We start from the raw sequence: 20000 nt of genomic DNA, 5'->3' as shown, positions 1-20000 counted from the left end.
GTAATACTGTATCCTGCTGGTACCTGGAGTCAGGTCAGGCCAGATTAGATCTGTGACTTGCTACAGGTATCATGTAAACCTGTACTAACCTGTTCCATGGTCGGGTTGTCGGCGACTAAACCATCTCCCCCACCAGGTTTTTTGGTGAGGAGAGTGTTTGGATATGGACACCCAGCAGGATTAAAAACAAAACCTGTCAAAGGGCGGAGGAGCTCCTTGTGAGCCAACGGCCATCCATATGTAGTGCCCAACTGTGTCTGCGGATGTCCTCCTGCAGTTGAGTTACTTCTTATTATGAGGTTGGTGGCAGGATTTGCAGTCCAGCCACCGCAAAACCCTTCATTCCGCAAAACACAAAAACGCAAAGAAATCTGAAAACCCACTCCGTGGGAGGACCTCCTGTGCAGCTTCCCTTCGCAGGGCAGCTCACCGGATGATGACATTGGGGCAAAGCCTTCGGGACCCCCAATCTTTGATAACAGGAGGGAAACCACGGGGTAACATTCCCGGGTCAGTTTGCGGGAGAGTGTGTCGGAGTGGTGCTGAGGTGTCGTCTACCAGACGGCTGTCTCCTTGGGTTCACCCTTGTAAGTCCCTTCGGGTGGGTGCCTGGAATGTCCTTTCCCGAAGAGAGGATGATCACCTGTCTCTGTTATCATCTGAGCTCAAGCGTTTGGCTATCGGTATTGCAGCACTCTCTGAGGTTCGGAGACTGGATTGCGGGGAGATCATGGTGGGTGGTTACACCTACTATTGGTCTGGTCGCTCTGATGGTTACCATTCCCAAGGAGTTGCTGGAGCTGTGCCCAATAAGCTGACTCCGATGATAATTGAGGTAACATCGGTCAACGAGCGTATTATGAGACGAAGGAATCGTCACTCCTTAGGTGTCATTTCCCTGGTCTCTGTTTATGCTCCGACTGAGGCGAGTGATCTCACCGTGAAGGATGCATTCTACGCCACGCTAGAATCTGTGGTTGATCAGTGCCCCAGACGAGATACACTTCTAGTCTTGGGGGATTTCAATGCATTGATTGGAACTGAAAGAGATGGTTATGAGACGTGTGTTGGTCCCAATGGGTCAAGAACTATGAACCAGAACAGCACCAAGTTCCTTGACTTCACAAGAAGTCATGGACTTAGGGTGGCCGGTTCATGGTTTCAGCACCACAAGCTCATCGCTGGACTTGGTCTTCCAATGCTGGCAGTGTGGCAAAGGAGATTGACCATGTCCTCGTTGATGGTCGCTGGAGGATGGTCCAGAACTGCAGGGTCTACCGGAGTGCTCAGTTCCTCAATACTGACCACAGGCTTGTTGTAGCAACTCTGAAGTTGCACCTTAAATCCAAGAGAATGGTACCATCCCAGCCGAGGCTGGATGTTGGCAAGCCCAAGAATGAGAGGGTAGCTGAGGAGTTTGCGAACAAGCTGAGTTGAGATTTGAGGAGTCTGGGTGCTTTGGGAGGTCCTGAAGAGTTGTAGAGTGCCTTCAAGACCACCGTCCTTGATGTTGCCAGTGGATGTTATGGAACTCACCGGAGGGCAAAGAAGAATTTTGTCTCTCAAAATTGACCAGAGTTGACCAAAATTGACTGGATACCATTGACCAGAGTCGCAGGGCCAGGCTGAATGGCAGAGCTGAGCTGTTCAGGGAGCTGAGGTGTAAAACTGTACGTGCGCTCAGGGTGGACAAGGAAGCCGATGTGCGAGGAATCTGTGAGGGGGTAGAGCATCACCTGTGGTCAAGTGATTCTCGTCCTGCTTACGGGGGAATTCGCGCATTGCGTTCATCCAAGCCGATCCCTCGGAGCACTGCAGTTAGAGCAGAGAGTGATAAGCTCTTGACAGAGGAGTCCGAAGTGAAGGCCGGCTGTCGAGCTGGACGTCAAGGGTGTTACAATCCCTGTTGTTGACCCTCCAATCAACTGTAGTCTACCTTCGCTTGTGGAAACACAGGCTGCGGTGAACAAGTTGAAATGGGGTGAAGCTCCAGGGATCTGTGGCATCCATGCTGAACTTCTCAAGGCTGGTGGAAATGCTGCACTCGTGTCGTTGCATGCAAATCTGTGCTCTGCCTGGAACACAGGCATCATCCCAACTGACTGGAAGAGGGGCCTTGTTGTCCCTCTCTGGAAAGGGAAAGGTTGATCGCCAAGACTGCAACAACTACCGAGGGGTGATGCTGCTCTCAGTGCCGGGCAAGGTCTTTGCTCGAAAAATTATTGATAGGGTTCGCCACCATCTGCTTGAGCACCAGCGTCCAGAGCAGTCAGGCTTCACACCAAAGAGGTCAACGATTGACGGTATCCTTGCTCTTCGGGTCCTCACCGAACGCAGATGAGAGTTTCGGCAGGGGCTGCTTGCAGCCTATGTTGATCTCTGAAAAGCGTGTGATTCAGTGAATCGGGATGTCCTCTGGAGGATTCTTGGTCTTCGTGGGGTGCCACCAAAACTGATCGATCTGATGTCTGAAGTCTACTCTGGTACTGAGAGTGCTGTGAGATGTGGTGGCAGCATCTTTGACTTATTTCCAGTTGTTACTGGAGTTCATCAGGGGTGTGTACTGACCCCACACTTTTCAGCACTTGTGTGGACTGGATTCTAGGGAGGATGTCGGAGAGATCAAGCTGCGGTGTATCGCTTGGGAATGTCAAGATCTCTGACCTTGATTTTGCAGATGATGCAGTCATCTTTGCGGAGACTTTAGATATCCTTTTGGGGGCCCTCGAGGTGCTGAATGAGGAGTCGGAGCCGCTGGGATTACGGGTTTCCTGGGTCAAACCTAAGATCCAGGCTTTCAATGACATCTTGGATGCTGCTGTCCTGCCTGTGTCTGTTTGTGGTGAGGATGTTGAGGTCGTGGAGATTCACTTACCTTGGCAGTGATATTCATGTCTCTGCCGTCTGTGAGTCAGAGGTCAATAGATGTCTGGGTCGGGCCTGGGGAGTCATGGATTCACTGGATCATGGGGTGTGGCGCTGCCGATACCTGTGCGGGAGGACGAAAGTCCTAGTCTTCAGGTCCTTGGTGCTTCCAGTCTTGTTCTATGGATGCGAGACTTGGACTCTAACCAAGGATGAGACGGACACTTAATTCCTTTGGTACTGGGTCTCTTCGGAGTATCCTTGGCTATCGCTGGTTGGACTTTGTGTCCAACGAGCGGTTACTGAGAGAGACTCAAATGAGATTTGTTACCTGCATAGTCCGTGAGCGTCAGCTGAGGCAGTATGGACATGTGGCTCGTTTTCCTGACGCTGATCCTGCTCACCAGATTCTCTCAGCGAGGGAGTCTCGTGAGTGGAGGAGGCCAATGGGCCGACCACATGCCTTGTGGTTGCAGCAGGTTGATCAGCATCTCAAGGAGATCGGGATGGGTCATGCACCTGCCTGGAGGATGGCCAGACAGAGGCCCTTGGAGTACCGGCGGAAAGTGGACGCAGCGATGCGCTGCTCTGGCGCATGCTCCCATACCTGACCTGGTACATTGCTGGTCTTTCAGCAGACTGAGAGCACCTTAATGGCCCCAACTATTAGCTGAATGTAGACATGGCACAGGCCAGATGGGACCAAATGGCCCACTCCCATATCTTAACTTCCTTGTATTTCCTTATTTTAAAGGTTCAAATTAAATGATGAGCATGAGTAGTGTGCCACGATGAACGTGCATACCAGGAGGGGTGCAGTTCTCAGTTCCATTCTCGCCGTCAATGGCCAGGAGCATCCTTCCCATGAGAGAGTGGCTCCCACGTCCCACATCTTTCCTGGATCCATCCAATTCCTCAACAACCGTAAACTCTGGCTCAGAAACCCTCTCGACGTGGCCGCTCCATGACGCGGCACTGCTAACCACGTCCGCATGACCTGGAACATATCACATATAAACACCTGGTATCGAAGGCAAAGAATCATCAGCTGATGACAGTTTATTGCAGAACAAAATCAATGTAAAAAAAAAAAAAGAACAACTCAACAATTTCGTGGATGATGCACAATTCATCTTTATCATTCCCATTGATCAATGCAAAGGACAATCTAAATTCTAAACGAATAACGTTTGCTCTTCTTCATTCAATAATGGGACTGAAACATCGAGTAAACGAACTGCTGAAAATATAGATTATGAAATTATGGCCATGCTTTCACTCTTTCCGCTTTCAGGTTCGTTTTTCACGAGCTACCCGAGTTGTTTTGGTGTGCTCCGCAGGTATGCTGAAACTTTGAACAACTGCGATCTGACTCCAAACTTGCTGTGTCGCTCCACACATGGTGCTGCGACGTGGCATCGACATCGCTTGGGAGGGGATGTCGAGTTAGCAGTCTAGTCTGTTGGCACGTCTTTCTAAGAAGTGACAGAAAAGTGACGAAAGACGGGTCTGGATCCAGGCCTTTACACCCGGTGGAGGAATTCTTGGTGTCACGTGATAACTTCATTGACCGGCCCGTTCATTTTAACTGGGATTTCTAATCTGTGTCCTTCTTCGTCCATCCATTGTAATCCCTCGGAACTTTATTGGGCGTATATATATATATATATATATATATATATATATATATATATATATATATATATATATATATATATATTAAAAATGAAAGAATGGCCAAATACCTGGTCATATACATTATACAGCATTTTAAACACGACCAAGTTCAACAACACCAAAGATAAAACTCACCAACAACGGTGAAAGAGATGAACACGGGTTCAATTAAAAATATATGGGCAATACCCCTGGGCGCACATCTGGTAGAATAATGATACTGAGCAGGAAGGAAGTCAACGTGGGACGGAATCAGCAAAATGTACCAATGCATCAATGTTATGGCAAATACATATTTGGGGTGCCAGAGGAGAGGGTGTTACATTTGGGTCCGTTTAACCGCACAGAACGTGAGTGTTTTTCTCTGCAACCGCTTGTCGGATTCACACGAAATTTTCACCATTGGAGCAACTTCTCATTTAAAATGTTTTAATATTAATTATCACGTCATAGTTCACATGGTGTGGCAGCCATGTTGGAAAAAAGGAAAAACATTTGGACCTCTGTTTCTATAAAACCGCAACAAGGAAAAAATTGAAACTTGACAAATGGCAAGTAGTCCTCATGGGGAATAAATCTGATTTTAGTTCAACTGGAATGTAGTTCCGGGGAGCCTATGGGATGGCACGTGATCAGTCCGTCCACAAACACTTGCAAATTCTTCTCTGAAACTACACACACAATTTCGATGAAACTTAACCACAACCTTCGTCATACGGTATGTACCAAAGTTCGTCCACGACATTTAAAACAAGGACAAATGTGTGCAAGAGCTGCGTCATAAAGGTTTTGTCTTCACCAGAATAAGAACAACAACAACAACAAAAACAACAACAACAACATGGAGCTCTCTTAGAGCCAGCGTTCGGCAATGCGACGCGGCTAATAGATAAATAAATATAAAAAAAGATAAATATATAAATAACAACAACTTCCGATATTTCGTCACGTGCCTTGATGGAGCCAATAGCGAGACCCGTCATGGAGGCTCCGCGTTCATGACGAGAAAATAGTGTATTTACGAAATTACAACACATTGAATGGAATAATCTTTAAATAGTAACGTGAACTTTTCGAAACTTTAAAGCAAATGTCCGAATATATTTAAAAGTTCATGATAGACGCTCTCAAAAGGCACCCTCAATGCGAGGATGTGTACAGGTGTTTAGTATTTAAGGAGATCCGGATCCTGTATATAAAAAGGGCTGCATCCTAAAGGTTTTGAAAGAAGAAAAAGAAGAACTCTCTTAGAGCCAGCGTCCGCTACGCGAGACGCAGCTAAAAAAAGAATCGGGGTCCGAAGTGGTCTACGGGAGGGGAGAAGGTGGGGTGGTTGCCTCAAAAGAGGTATTTGCTATAACTGGTTCACTGGTACATTTTGCTGATTCCGTCCCAAGTTGAATTCCTCCTCAGTATCATTATTCTATCAGGGGTAGTGCCCATATTTTTATCTCACCTGGAACATAGTTCCGGGGAGCTTATGGGATGGCACATCGTCAGTCTGTCCGTCCACAAACATTAGCAACTTTTTCTCTGAAACTACACATACAATTTTGATGAAACTTGACCACAACCTACATCACCCGGTATGTCTCAACGTTTGTTCACAGCATGAAATTTTTTTTTTTTTTAAACACACACACAAATATAAATAATCGGGCCCTAAGGGGGTCTCTGGGGGTTGCCCCCCAAAACAGGTATTTGCTTTCTTCTCAGAAACTTCATCTTTGCTTTTTTCTTGTTTGGGTTCCTTCTGATTATTCCAATGCAGGACTGTACCTATTTGGTCTTCCATTTGGTCTTCCATTTGATTTGAATTGAATTTTTTTTAATCCCATTCTGAATTCAATTGAATGATAATGAACATCATGGGTCAGGGTCAGTTGTCCAATCAAAGTGGGATTTCATCAAGGCGGGATGTCTTGGTACCCGGTCATCACTGCCAGCAGTTATAAAGTGACAGTTCCAGTTATGTCTGTCATTAATTACATAACACCAGTACACAACCGCCACACAAAGCAAGTCCTGGCGAGGGTCTGCAATCTCTGATTGCTTTTGCATTTAAATTAAATTCTAAAGGACACCATAAACGTGGAATCATTATTGGAACTCTCCCGAGATCTTCCTAATGTCAACGCATTGAATAATGATATTCAGTGATCGGCCTTTATAAAATCCTTTGTGTTTGTTACATTTCCCATACCAACCAACTATTCAATGCTTTTTTTATACTTCTTTTCAATTTTCATTTTCTTTATAGGAGCGAGGCTCATGGAAGAGCTCCCATAGTACTGACAGGAAGAGCTGACCATAGTACTGATAGTGGGACCAACATCAAGGGAATGAACGAACAGGAAAAGAGGAAAGGGAGGAGGGGAGGAAACACTGAAACAAGCAAGTAAGATGGTTAGGGTTAGAAAAGGTTAATGGGGGTAATAAAGATAATAGGACAGAAATGGGGATGACACGAGGTGGTGGAACACTGCTAGATTGAAGCCCTGCTGAAGGGAAGACTGAGACAGAACAGTCTCTGGAATGTGGTTTCAAGACTGGAAAAGTGAAGAATAGATGAGTTGAGGTGTGCAGTCAGCCTGTAATTGAGGAGTAAAAGCAGGAGGTAGTTAATGGGGGAAAAAAAACCCGCATACATCCTGAAGTATACAGAGAGGGACAGAGGACTGGGAGAGCAGATGGAGCAACATAGGAGAACAGACAATAGAAAACAGAGATGACCGACCTGCCTGTGATGTGAGAACGGACACTGTACTTCAGTCTTATCGTGGGAAATTCCAATAAATCTGTGGGAATATCGTGGGAAAATCATGGGGAATTCCAGGAGAAAGAGAGTTGGAGAGGTGTGAGGCTGGAGCACCAGCCCAAAGTGGAGAACAGTACTCCATTGAGCTATGGACAAAGGTCTTGTAGATCGTGAACAGCTCTGATTTTCCAATGCAAGACTTGGATAGACAGACAATGCCGTGTCTGAGGCTGGCTTTGGATACCAGCTTTGCGATATGGTCAGCCCAGGAAAAGTCACGGCTGATAGTGAGACCTAGAAGTTCAACAGACTGAATCCCTTCCAAAGTATGACCAAGGAAATAAATTGGTGGGTTTGTTTGACGATCCTTTCGGAGTGACAGGGTGAGACTGAGTTTTCAAGGATTGAAGGACATGTTCCATTTATCAGACAAGTGTCTCATCATTTCCAGATCAGCAGAGAGAGCGACACAGCTGCTGTCTTCCGAGCAGAAGGATGGGGGTACTGTACAACACAAGGTCAACTTGCCTGCAAAAAGCAAGAGAAGTTTTCCACAGCATCGGAGAGATAGTGTATGTAGATGAGGATCTAGACTGAGCCAAACACACTTCCTTGGGGAACTCCAGCCGGCAATTAGAAGGGAGGAGAGGACTTCATCGATGGCAACACATTGACTGTGTGAAAAAGCAGCCTTCGACGCCACAGGCAGTGATCCTGGCAAGCAAAGCCACAGGGAGAGACCATATCGGTTGGAAGGAGTATAAATAAAAGGAAAACCCTGGATCATACGAGTTGCTCCAACCCCTGAACAAGACAATGTTAAGCACTTCAAGGGGTGTTCCGGTAGGCGAAATCACTCGATTGCATCAAGTGTTACCGTCCATACAGTGATTAACTCACTCGAGGCAAAGATGAGACTTTCAACAAAGCAAAACATCTCATTAATGGAACATTTTTTTTTTTTTAACTTTACTTCTTTACTCACACAAAAATAAAACTATATAAATAGGAACTGCCCCCAAAATTATATTAGTAGCTATTTAATGGGGGTGTACAGAGTTAAGCAGCTGCTTGTTCACTTCCCCTTTCCCAGGTTGGAAACACAAAGGAAGTTCTCTCATGAAAAGGAATGATCATACCTGATGTAGAAGGACTCTTATGGCTATAATATAAGTTCTGCATATAAAATTTTTTTAAGGTTTTAAAAGCAATAAAATTTCATCACTCCTCTCCTCTTGTATGCACAGAATATACAACAGACAAACCCCACTCCACCCATCTACCCACGTCCGTTATTTGTCCCCTACTGGTTTCACTGGATGGACAGACAGACGGACAGACGAAGAGCAAGCAAGAGAGGTTTGCAATTCCGTCTGTCCCACCTGTGGTTTTTGAGACTTTTTCCCGTACCCCTTAACAAATCAAACCAAAACTTGGTACATGGCTTTATTTTGATAGGTTAGAGAATAATTTCGAGTTTCAGCGCGTTTCATCAATTTTTCAGACTTGTGCCTATTTTAAACTTAGAAAAACATCACATATTATACATGGGTCGGTGTTCAGCTGGCCCGACTCCACTCCAATAAAATCATATGCGGTCATTGCATGAAACAGAACAGATCGGCAAGCCTTGGGCCTAGGTGTTGGTCCATGACCCAGTGCAATTGGAACGATACCAGGTATATAACCACGATGTGTTATATATGCACATTAGCCATACGCATGTTTTTACATCGAGTTATTTTTAATATGAAATAGGCAAAGGTGAGAAACAAACGAAGCACGGTGGGTTAGAGAGTTTCTTCTTCTTCGTTTTGGTTCTGGTATCGGCTTGAGTGTGCGTTAAAGCAAACTAATCTTTATCTCCAGTTTGTTATCCTACTTGTCTTTATTGGTATACATCGTCATCAGTGAACGAAAACTGTTTTTCTTTAAAAAATTTCTGAATAGACCCAAACACGGTGGGTTACAGAGTTTCTTCTTCTTCATTTTGGTTCCATTATCGGCTCGAGCATGCAATAAACGCAAACAAATTTTTTATCTCCAGAACATTCATTGGTACCGGTAGGGGACATGTAATGCAAAGCGATTCTCGCTGTTGGTGTAGATTTCTCAATAAAAATGTTGATGTAAACTTATACAACCTTAAGTGGAAGCAAGACCGACTTTTTCATTCGGTGATTTTGCTGCATTTCCACACGCGTTTCCCCACTGCTGGTGATTTTGTTTGGTTGTGTGCATACCAACTACCAAGCAATAATGACATGAGCATCTAGCTGCCATCCATGCAGCCTTAAGTCAGTAAAAGTGCAGGCTTGAAGGCTTCAGGGATCTAGTTGGCTTCTCATAAGGGACTTGCTTGTAACTTATCACTGGTGGTTGCATCAGGAAATGTAGCTCTAATATAGAGAAGCTGATGATGATGTAGTGTTAAAAGAAAGAAAGAAAAAAGTAGTCTTCTTTGGTCTCAAAGAGAAAACTTCTTCTTCATCTTCTTCTTCTTTCATATGCTACGAGCGTCATCGTTGGCTGAGATGGGGGAGTGGCTGTGCAGGTGATGCAACACCCCCTGTAGGTTAGAGCAGGAATTTGTAATTTGTTCAGGGTGCTGGCAATAACTCGCCTACTTTTGGGAAGAACAGCATGGGATCTTTAACATCCACCAATTAATGCTGGCAAACAGGATGCCCAGGTAAACGTCGATCCGAGGGACGGCGCACACACAGATGCCTGGATGACAGTTTGAAGCTGGGAAAGATTCGAACCCAGGCGAGACGGCTCAGATACGAGTGTGCGTACCTCCAAGTCATCCTGCCAGCCCAGAGAGGAGACTAGCTGCTGCCGAAGCAGCTTCATCAGCAAGGAGTATGCCGAATGTTTCACCATTGCCTTCCCAGTGGAGGAAAGAGCAGGAAGAGGGAAGGTGTGCTGATTTCCCTTCATAATTGAAGAGGGTCGATCTCATGAAACATTCGAGCCACCTTGTTAATTGTTTGTAGTGTAGGGGCTGCTCCCCAGACAGCAACTACACTGTGAGATAACAAGCTGTCTCACCTGGTGTCATGGAACTTTCAAGAAGACCAGACCACTTGCATAGCCAGGGAGCACATGTAAGTCTACTTTTTGACAGGTGACATGAATATTTTTGATGTTTACAAGTCAGTACAATCAGAAAGGAGAGCCGGTTTGATGTCCATTCCACAAGGATGGCGTGCTTTCCAATGGGACCTTCTGCCTGTGGAGCACGAGAAGGGTGCTTTGTATTTCGAGTCTCCTCTTTTGTGAAACAGACTTGGTGCCATCTATTTAGTACATTCACATGGAGAGAAGGAAGTGCTAAGATGAGGAGTGCGGTCGGGTGGGGGTGGTGGGGGGGATATACGTCCAAATTCTAATTGTTATAAACGAATAGATTATTTCAATTTATTTGAGCAATTCTTTTCAATACTTGTCTTAATTAATGCAATTTGGCAAACCTGAAGATATCTGAAGTCCCTCCTCACAGGACACGAAAGATATACAATGATTGTACAAAGAATGTGAGCTGGCAGTATTAAGGCTGAAAGGATACCTGAGGGATACCACACTTACAAGTGAGCAGTCCAATTTGGATTGGATTCCCGAATTGCCCATCAACTGTCACCTTCATGGTGTGCAGGCACAATGTCGTATAATATCTACGGCAGCCGACGAGGATGGGGCTTTACAACATCTACGGCAACCGACTAGGATTGAGCTTTACAACATCTACGGCAACCGACTAGGATGGAGCTTTACAACATCTACGGCAACCGACTAGGATGGAGCTTTACAACATCTACGGCAACCAACGAGGATGGAGCTTTACAACATCTACGGCAACCGACTAGGATGGAGCTTTACAACATCTACGGCAACCGACGAGGATGGAGCTTTACAACATCTACAGCAACCGACGAGGATGGAGCATTACAACATCTATGGCAACCGACGAGGATGGAGCATTACAACATCTACTGCAACCGACTAGGATGGAGCATTACAACATCTACGGCAACCGACTAGGATGGAGCTTTACAACATCTACGGCAACTGACGAGGATGGAGCTTCACAACATCTACGGCAACCGACTAGGATGGAGCATTACAACATCTACGGCAACCGACTAGGATGGAGCTTTACAACATCTACTGCAACCGACTAGGATTGAGCTTTACAACATCTACGGCAACCGACTAGGATTGAGCTTTACAACATCTACGGCAACCGACTAGGATGGAGCTTTACAACATCTACGGCAACCGACGAGGATGGAGCTTTACAACATCTACGGCAACCGACTAGGATGGAGCTTTACAACATCTACGGCAACCGACGAGGATGGAGCTTTACAACATCTACAGCAACCGACGAGGATGGAGCATTACAACATCTATGGCAACCGACGAGGATGGAGCATTACAACATCTACTGCAACCGACTAGGATGGAGCATTACAACATCTACGGCAACCGACTAGGATGGAGCTTTACAACATCTACGGCAACTGACGAGGATGGAGCTTCACAACATCTACGGCAACCGACTAGGATGGAGCATTACAACATCTACGGCAACCGACTAGGATGGAGCTTTACAACATCTACTGCAACCGACTAGGATGGAGCTTTACAACATCTATGGCAACCGACGAGGATGGAGCTTTACAACATCTACGGCAACTGACTAGGATGGAGCTTTACAACATCTATGGCAACCGACGAGGATGGAGCTTTACAACATCTACTGCAACTGACTAGGATGGAGCATTACAACATCTACGGCAACCGACTAGGATGGAGCTTTACAACATCTACGGCAACCGACTAGGATGGAGCTTTACAACATATACGGCAACCGACGAGGATTTAGCATTACAACATCTATGGCAACTGACTAGGATTGAGCATTACAACATCTACGGCAACCGACTAGGATGGAGCTTTACAACATCTACGGCAACCGACTAGGATTTAGCATTAAAACATCAACAGCAACTGACGAGGACTGAACATTACAACATCTATGGCAACCGACGAGGATGGAGCTTTACAACATCGACGGCAACCGACTAGGATGGAGCTTTACAACATCTACGGCAACTGACGAGGATGGAGCTTTACAACATCTACAGCAACCGACGAGGATGGAGCTTTACAACATCTACGGCAACTGACTAGGATGGAGCTTTACAACATCTACGGCAACCGACGAGGATGGAGCTTTACAACATCTACGGCAACCGACTAGGATTGAGCTTCACAACATCTACGGCAACCGACTAGGATGGAGCTTTACAACATCTACGGCAACCGACGAGGATGGAGCTTTACAACATCTACGGCAACCGACTAGGATGGAGCATTACAACATCTACGGCAACCGACTAGGATGGAGCTTTACAACATCTACGGCAACCGACTAGGATGGAGCTTTACAACATCTACGGCAACCGACGAGGATGGAGCTTTACAACATCTACGGCAACCGACTAGGATGGAGCATTACAACATCTACGGCAACCGACGAGGATGGAGCTTTACAACATCTACGGCAACCGACTAGGATGGAGCTTTACAACATCTACGGCAACCGACGAGGATTTAGCATTACAACATCTACGGCAACTGACTAGGATTGAGCATTACAACATCTACGGCAACCGACTAGGATGGAGCTTTACAACATCTACGGCAACCGACGAGGATTTAGCATTACAACATCTACGGCAACTGACTAGGATGGAGCTTTACAACATCTACGGCAACCGACTAGGATTTAGCATTAAAACATCAACAGCAACTGACAAGGACTGAACATTACAACATCTATGGCAACCGACGAGGATGGAGCTTTACAGCATCTACGGCAACTGACTAGGATGGAGCTTTACAACATCTATGGCAACCAACGAGGATGGAGCTTTACAACATCTACGGCAACCGACGAGGATTTAGCATTACAACATCTACGGCAACTGACTAGGATTGAGCATTACAACATCTACGGCAACTGACTAGGATGGAGCTTCACAACATCTACGGTAACCGACTAGGATTTAGCATTAAAACATCAACAGCAACTGACGAGGACTGAACATTACAACATCTATGGCAACCGACGAGGATGGAGCTTTACAACATCTACGGCAACTGACTAGGATGGAGCTTTACAACATCTATGGCAACCGACGAGGATGGAGCTTTACAACATCTATGGCAACCGACGAGGATGGAGCTTTACAACATCTATGGCAACCGACGAGGATGGAGCTTTACAACATCTATGGCAACCGACGAGGATGGAGCTTTACAACATCTACTGCAACCGACTAGGATTGAGCATTACAACATCTACGGCAACCGACTAGGATGGAGCTTTACAACATCTACGGCAACCGACGAGGATTTTGCATTACAAATCTACGGCAACTGACTAGGATTGAGCATTACAACATCTACGGCAACTGACTAGGATTTAGCATTAAAACATCAACAGCAACTGACGAGGATTTAGCATTACAACATCTATGGCAACCGACGAGGATTTAGCATTACAACATCTATGGCAACCGACTCGTATTTAGCATTACAACATCTACGGCAACCGACGAGGATTTAGCATTACAACATCTATGGCAACCGACTCGTATTTAGCATTACAACATCTACGGCAACCGACGAGGATTTAGCATACCGACATCTACGGCAACTGACTAGGATTTAGCATTACAACATCTATGGCAACCGACGAGGATTTAGCATTACAACATCTAGAGCAACTGACTAGGACTGAACATTACAACTTCTACGGCAACCGACTAGGACTTAGCATTACAACATCTGCAGCAACCGACGAGGATTTCGCATTACAACATCTACGGCAACTGATAGGGATTTAGCATTACCACATACATGGCAATGGACGAGGATTTAGCATTACCACATCTATGGCAACCGACTCGTATTTAGCATTACAACATCTATGGCAACCGACGAGGATTTAGCATTACAACATCTAGAGCAACTGACTAGGACTGAACATTACAACTTCTACGGCAACCGACTAGGACTTAGCATTACAACATCTGCAGCAACCGACGAGGATTTCGCATTACAACATCTACGGCAACTGATAGGGATTTAGCATTACCACATACATGGCAATGGACGAGGATTTAGCATTACCACATCTACAGCAACCGACTCGGATTTCACATTAACCACATCTACAGCAACCAACTAAGATTTACCATTGACAAATCTATGACAACCTACAAGGATTTAACATGACATCGTCGATGGTAACCTACTATAATTTTGGATTACACATCTAAAACATCATTCATTAGAATGAATTCATTTGGCTGAGGCACCGTATGCAATAAGGTGACCCAGTGCTTTGACCATTAGTTGGTCTTGATGACCTACAGACCTGAGCTTTGTAAAATGGAGGTGTTTTAATGATGGATGAATGCACACTCACTGCCATTATGTTGTTCTATCCTCCGTGTCTGTGTGTGCACGGGGTTACCGTGCAGGGGCCATTCCGGGCGAGCATGGTTTTGGCCCAGTCGGGCACGTTGTGTGATGAGTGATATTAAAGTTGATTTCAACCTCATCAAGATTGGTGTTTGGCCGTGGTGTTCCGCTGGGGATTCCCGTGAACCTTTGGGGCGTGGTGGCAGCGTCGGGATATGATTACACGCACTCTTCATCCTGGAGACGGCGATCGACAGAACGTCCCTGTTACGAGAGCTATATTTGAACCCCAATCGCACCTCACAAAAAGGTGAGCGGCCAACCAGCTCGTTCTGTAGCTGTGTCAAAAACATCGTCTGTCCAACGTACCCGTCATCAAAATGGCCACCACACAAAGTGCACCAAAGCAGTGGTCACTCAGCAAGAGTGAAACGGTAAACTCACTTGAATGTTGGAGATACAATTTCCTTTATATTTTATCGCTCGATCCCAACTTTGCTCCCTTCCTCACCGAGAGCGTCACCTGGGAGAAGAAGAGCAGAGCGTTCCCTCTTCATGGACTTTAGGACGATGGTGAGAGTGTCCCCGTTGAGCGGCGACGCACTGCCCAACAGAAAGTCGCCGTACTGGAACTTATGCTGGGTCAGATTGCAAACTACTGCCCTGTGATATCCCGTAACACCATATTCTGAAACTCCACTTCCGTAGCCAACATATGGCAGTCGATTGGACAACATTTTGGATTCCAGCCGACGGGTGCACACTTCATTGTCTTTGCAGCGATACGCCATGACCCTGAGGAGCGCCATGAGACTTGTACCAATGCCTGATGGCGTTTGTGGAAGATACCTTGCTTCGACGAGATGGTGGCATCTCCCACCAGAACCAGGTGATCACTGAAGTTGAGGAGACGTCCCCCTCGCTGGAGAACTTTGTTGTGCTCACATGGCTTCATCTTGTTCACAGTGGACTCCCCGGACTCGTCAAACAACGCTAATGGAACTGCGCTCAGGTCCCACACCTTAGCCTCCAGAAAGCCAGAGATATCCCAGGCACTTGACTCATTATTAGATGAGCTCCACACTGCTGAAGATGCAAAGTCATTGCGTACTGTAACGTCTCGATGACAAGCCTCCCGCCGGCATCATTCCCGTCATCAAAACCCCATCAAGTCCTTCCAGGGACTCGTTCCAACCTTATGAAGTCCTGTCCCCTCTGCAAACAAGTTCGTCGTACTGATTACAGTCATTTCCTCAGCGAATGTCCTTTCCTCCCCGAACGAGATTGTTGCTACATTGCAAGAGCACGCCAAGTGGCTGATATAACTGAAGAGTCAGACAACGAGCCTGGAGGCATAACATGTGCCCATGAGAACAAGATAGTTAGTAACACAGATTTACACAACCGGCCACAACACTACGTGTCCAGATTCACCAGTCTCCATATCTTGACACCTTCCACGGTCACCACACAACCTGAGTCACCATTGACAGCGGTGCCATGGGAAACCTGATTCGTGAGACAACTGTAAGAAATTTAGGAGCCAAGATTCAGAAGAGTGCGCAGTCCGTTCGTCAGGCTGATGGATTGTCCCCTCTTCAAATTGTTGGTGAGACGACACTGACATTGACATGTGAAGGAAGAGAATTTCAGTTCGAGGGCCTGGTCATCAAAAATCTTGATGTGGAGGTACTGGTGGGAGCACCTTTCATGGAGTCTAATGACCTCTCAATCCGCCCTGTGAAGTACCAAGTTATCCTGGGTGATGGCACCACATACGTGTATGGGTCTCAGGGAAGGAGCCTTGATCGCCATGCAGTACGTCGAGCTCATGTACTACGTGCCCCACCCCACACAACTACTCTGTGGCCCGGAAAGTTTATCGAAATAGTCCTCCCAAATGACATGTCGAGTCGTGAACCTCAGTGTTCGCACTTGAACTTCGCACGGATGCCCCCAAGTGCAAGGTCACTGCGACCAAGTGAGTTCTGGCCCCCTCCCAATATCATCCGTAGCATTAGCAGGAAGGTTCAGATCCCCAATTTAACCAACGAACCCTGAGTTCTCAAATGACAGGAGCAGTTTTGCCAAATCCGCCCTGTGTATATAACCGAGTACACCAAAGAACACCCAGGTGGTTTTACCGAGACCAGCTCCCCCAAAGTAAAACGCACACTCACATCACCCTCAGGACACGCTACGACTGTGACCCTCGACCCTGACAACATGTTCGCTCCCGACGAATGATCAAAGTTTTGTGCCCTGTTTGAAGAGTATGACGAAGTGTTTGACCCAGTGCTCCAAAGGTACAATGGTGCTGCAGGCCCCTTTGAGGCTGTTGTTAACATGGGTCCTGTTCAGCCTCCACAACGCAAAGGCCATCTACCACAACATGCGCATGATAAGCTGTGTGAATTACAACACAAATTTGATGACTTGGAGTCTTTGTTCGTCCTGAGGACATGGGGATTACTGTGGAATATCTGAATCCCTCATTCTTGATCAAGAAGCCCAGTGGCGGTTTTCGCTTCGTCACGGCCTTTGCTGATGTGGGCCGGTACAGTAAGCCCCAACCCTCTCTTATGCCAAACGTAGATTCCATCCTGCGCAAAATTTCTCAGTGGAAGTATCTAATTACAACTGACCTTACGAGTGCCTTTTACCAGATTTCATTATCCCGCCAGTCCATGAAGTACTGCGGTGTAGCCACACCCTTCCATGGAATACGTGTATATACCAGATCTGTTATGGGAATGCCTGGATCAGAGACAGCACTCGAAGAACTCATGTGCCACGTCCTTGGTGATCTCTTAGAGAATGGGACCGTCGCTAAACTCGCTGACAACCTCTATTGCGGTGGGGACACAGTGGACGAGCTCCTCCAAAACTGCAGAATGGTTTTCCATGCTCTGTATAAATGCCGACTCCACCTCTCTGCTACGAAAACAGTTATATGTCCTAAGAGCACCACCATCTGAGGATGGATCTGGTCTCGTGGTGCGATCCAGGCCAGCCCACATCGTGTGGCTATGTTCTCCACTTGTTCAGTTCCCGAGAAGGTCAGGGGAATGAGATCCTTCATCGGGGCATATAATGTTCTCGCTCGTGTTATCCCAAACTGCTCCACTCTCTTATCCCCCTTGGATGATGCTGTGGCTGGATGCCAATCACTGGACAGAGTTGTGTGGACTGATGAGTTACATGCTGCCTTCCACAGAGCCCAAGGCGCTCTTACTTCGACCCATACAGTTACTCTTCCTCGTCCTTGTGATCAGTTATGGATTGTGACAGATGGTTCCGTTAAAAAAAAAAAAACAGTGTCGGATCGACTCTGTACATCACGCGCAATGGTAGACCTCACCTTGCAGGTTTCTTTCGCGCGAAGTTACGCGGGCACCAACCTACCTGGTTGCCATGTGAGGTGGAGGCCCTTTCCATCACTGCATCGGTAAAACACTTCGGTCCGTTCATTATCCAATCAAAACATCATGCATCCATCCTCACCGACCGCAGGCCATGCGTACAAGCTTATGAGAAGCTCTGTCGTCGTGAGTTTTCAGCAAACCCTTGTATATCCACAATCTTGTCAACCATCAGCCGTTATCAGGTGACCGTACGGTACCTCGCAGGATCCGCCAACGCCCCATCTGATTTTGCCAACTGCAATGCACCAGACTGTACCGACACCTGTCAAATTTGTACCTTCATATGACGCGAGGAGGAGGCCGTAGTCCTGCATGTGTCAGCCCAAGACATCATTTCCGGCCGTACCAAACTGCCCTTTACCAACAGAACTGCTTGGAAGGCAGTCTAGGCAGAGTGCGCAGACCTAAGGCGGACTCATGCCCACTTGGTTCAGGGCACCCGCCCATCAAGGAAAGCAACCAACATCAAGGACGTCAAGTGATACCTCCAGGTTGCTTCAGTTTCCAACGATGGTCTAATTGTAGTCCGTCAGGACAAGACCTTGTCCTCAGCATGTGAGTGCATCATTGTCCCACATCAGGTGGTCAATGGCTTACTTACAGCGTTACACATTCAACTGGATCATCCGAGTCGCCATCAACTCAGTTCTGTGATTCACCGCTATTTTTACGCTCTTCACTTGGACAGAGCAATCGACCAAGTAATCTCGAGGCCCCACCAGTGTGCTGCATTGCGCAGCGCACCCCACGCCATTATCAAGCAGTGCACTGGAGACCCCCCCCCCCCCAGTGCTGTTGGTGTATCTTTCACAGCAGATATCATCAAACACAATCACCAGCTAATTCTTAGATTGCAAGAATGTACCACTTCCTGCACTACATCGTGTATTGTGGAGAACAAACAACACATCACTCTCCACGATAACTTGATCCACTTATGCATAGATCTCCGGCCATTGGATTGACCTGCTGTCATCCGCACCAATCCGGCCCCCGGCTTCACACGTCTGGTCCACGATGAGCGTCTTCAGCACCATCGGATGTGCATTGAAATTGGTCGTATTAAAAATCCCATCACCGAGATGGCAGTAAGTGAATATGAAGACGAACTCCAATGGCAGAAACTAATGGGAGGACCAGTAACCCCACTAACCCTCGCACTAGCCACCGCCAGTATGAATTCACGAATTCGTGCATGGGGCCTCTCAGCCTGAGAGATGTGGTGCCAGCGGGATCAGTTCACCAATCTGCAAATCCCTTTCTCAGACCAACAAATGATACAAGCTCAACACCACCTTCGCTCCATAAACCACCCCCATAGTGAGAAGTCTAAGGCACCCATGGGGTCTTTCGAGGCCAATGTTTCAGTGGAAGTCGGCGATTTGGTCTATTTGTACTCTGACCGCAACAAGTCATGTGCAAGAAATTGCGACCTCGTCTCTGCCACCGATGGACCCTGGTGCAACATGCGTAAGTTTGTGGGGTCCCAATTGAGGAGTGCAGTTTATCGGGTCAAAAAGTCTGAATGCTACAAAGTCCCGGACTACCGGAAAGATACGCTTCCACTCCCTCGCAATCGGGTGCGTGGTGGTTCACTGCATACCGAGGACGTTTTCGTTCAATCCTGCTCTCCCCTCTGGGCTGGTGCTCCTGCCTCCCACCTTTCTCGGCTTCACGCTGTAGAAACCAAGGCATTTCGGATCATCGGCATCTCCCGCAATGAGGCTGAGTCTTTGGGCCTCTCACTCAATCACCGCAGGTTGGTCGGTGGTCTT

At 46.8% G+C, this 20000-nt stretch overlaps 1 protein-coding gene across 4 annotated transcripts in view; it reads right to left on the bottom strand.

Moving 5' to 3' along the window:
• SLC24A4 (solute carrier family 24 member 4) overlaps nt 1–20000 on the bottom strand; it is a 178312-nt gene that overhangs the window by 121519 nt on the left and 36793 nt on the right. For all 4 annotated transcript variants that reach the window (XM_085896455.1, XM_085896456.1, XM_085896453.1 and 1 more), the window contains one exon: nt 3671–3862. In XM_085896455.1, coding sequence (XP_085752581.1) covers nt 3671–3731 — 61 coding nt within the window. In that variant the 5' untranslated portion in view covers nt 3732–3862. The remainder of the gene's footprint in view (nt 1–3670; nt 3863–20000) is intronic.

Source organism: Eptatretus burgeri, chromosome 9 (genome assembly GCF_056783735.1).
Source record: "Eptatretus burgeri isolate ZD-2024b chromosome 9, Ebu_testis_v1, whole genome shotgun sequence".
In the NCBI taxonomy this organism is placed as follows: Eukaryota; Metazoa; Chordata; class Myxini; order Myxiniformes; family Myxinidae; genus Eptatretus; species Eptatretus burgeri.
Note: the sequence above shows the minus strand (reverse complement) of the source record. Positions and strands in the feature narration are given on the sequence as shown.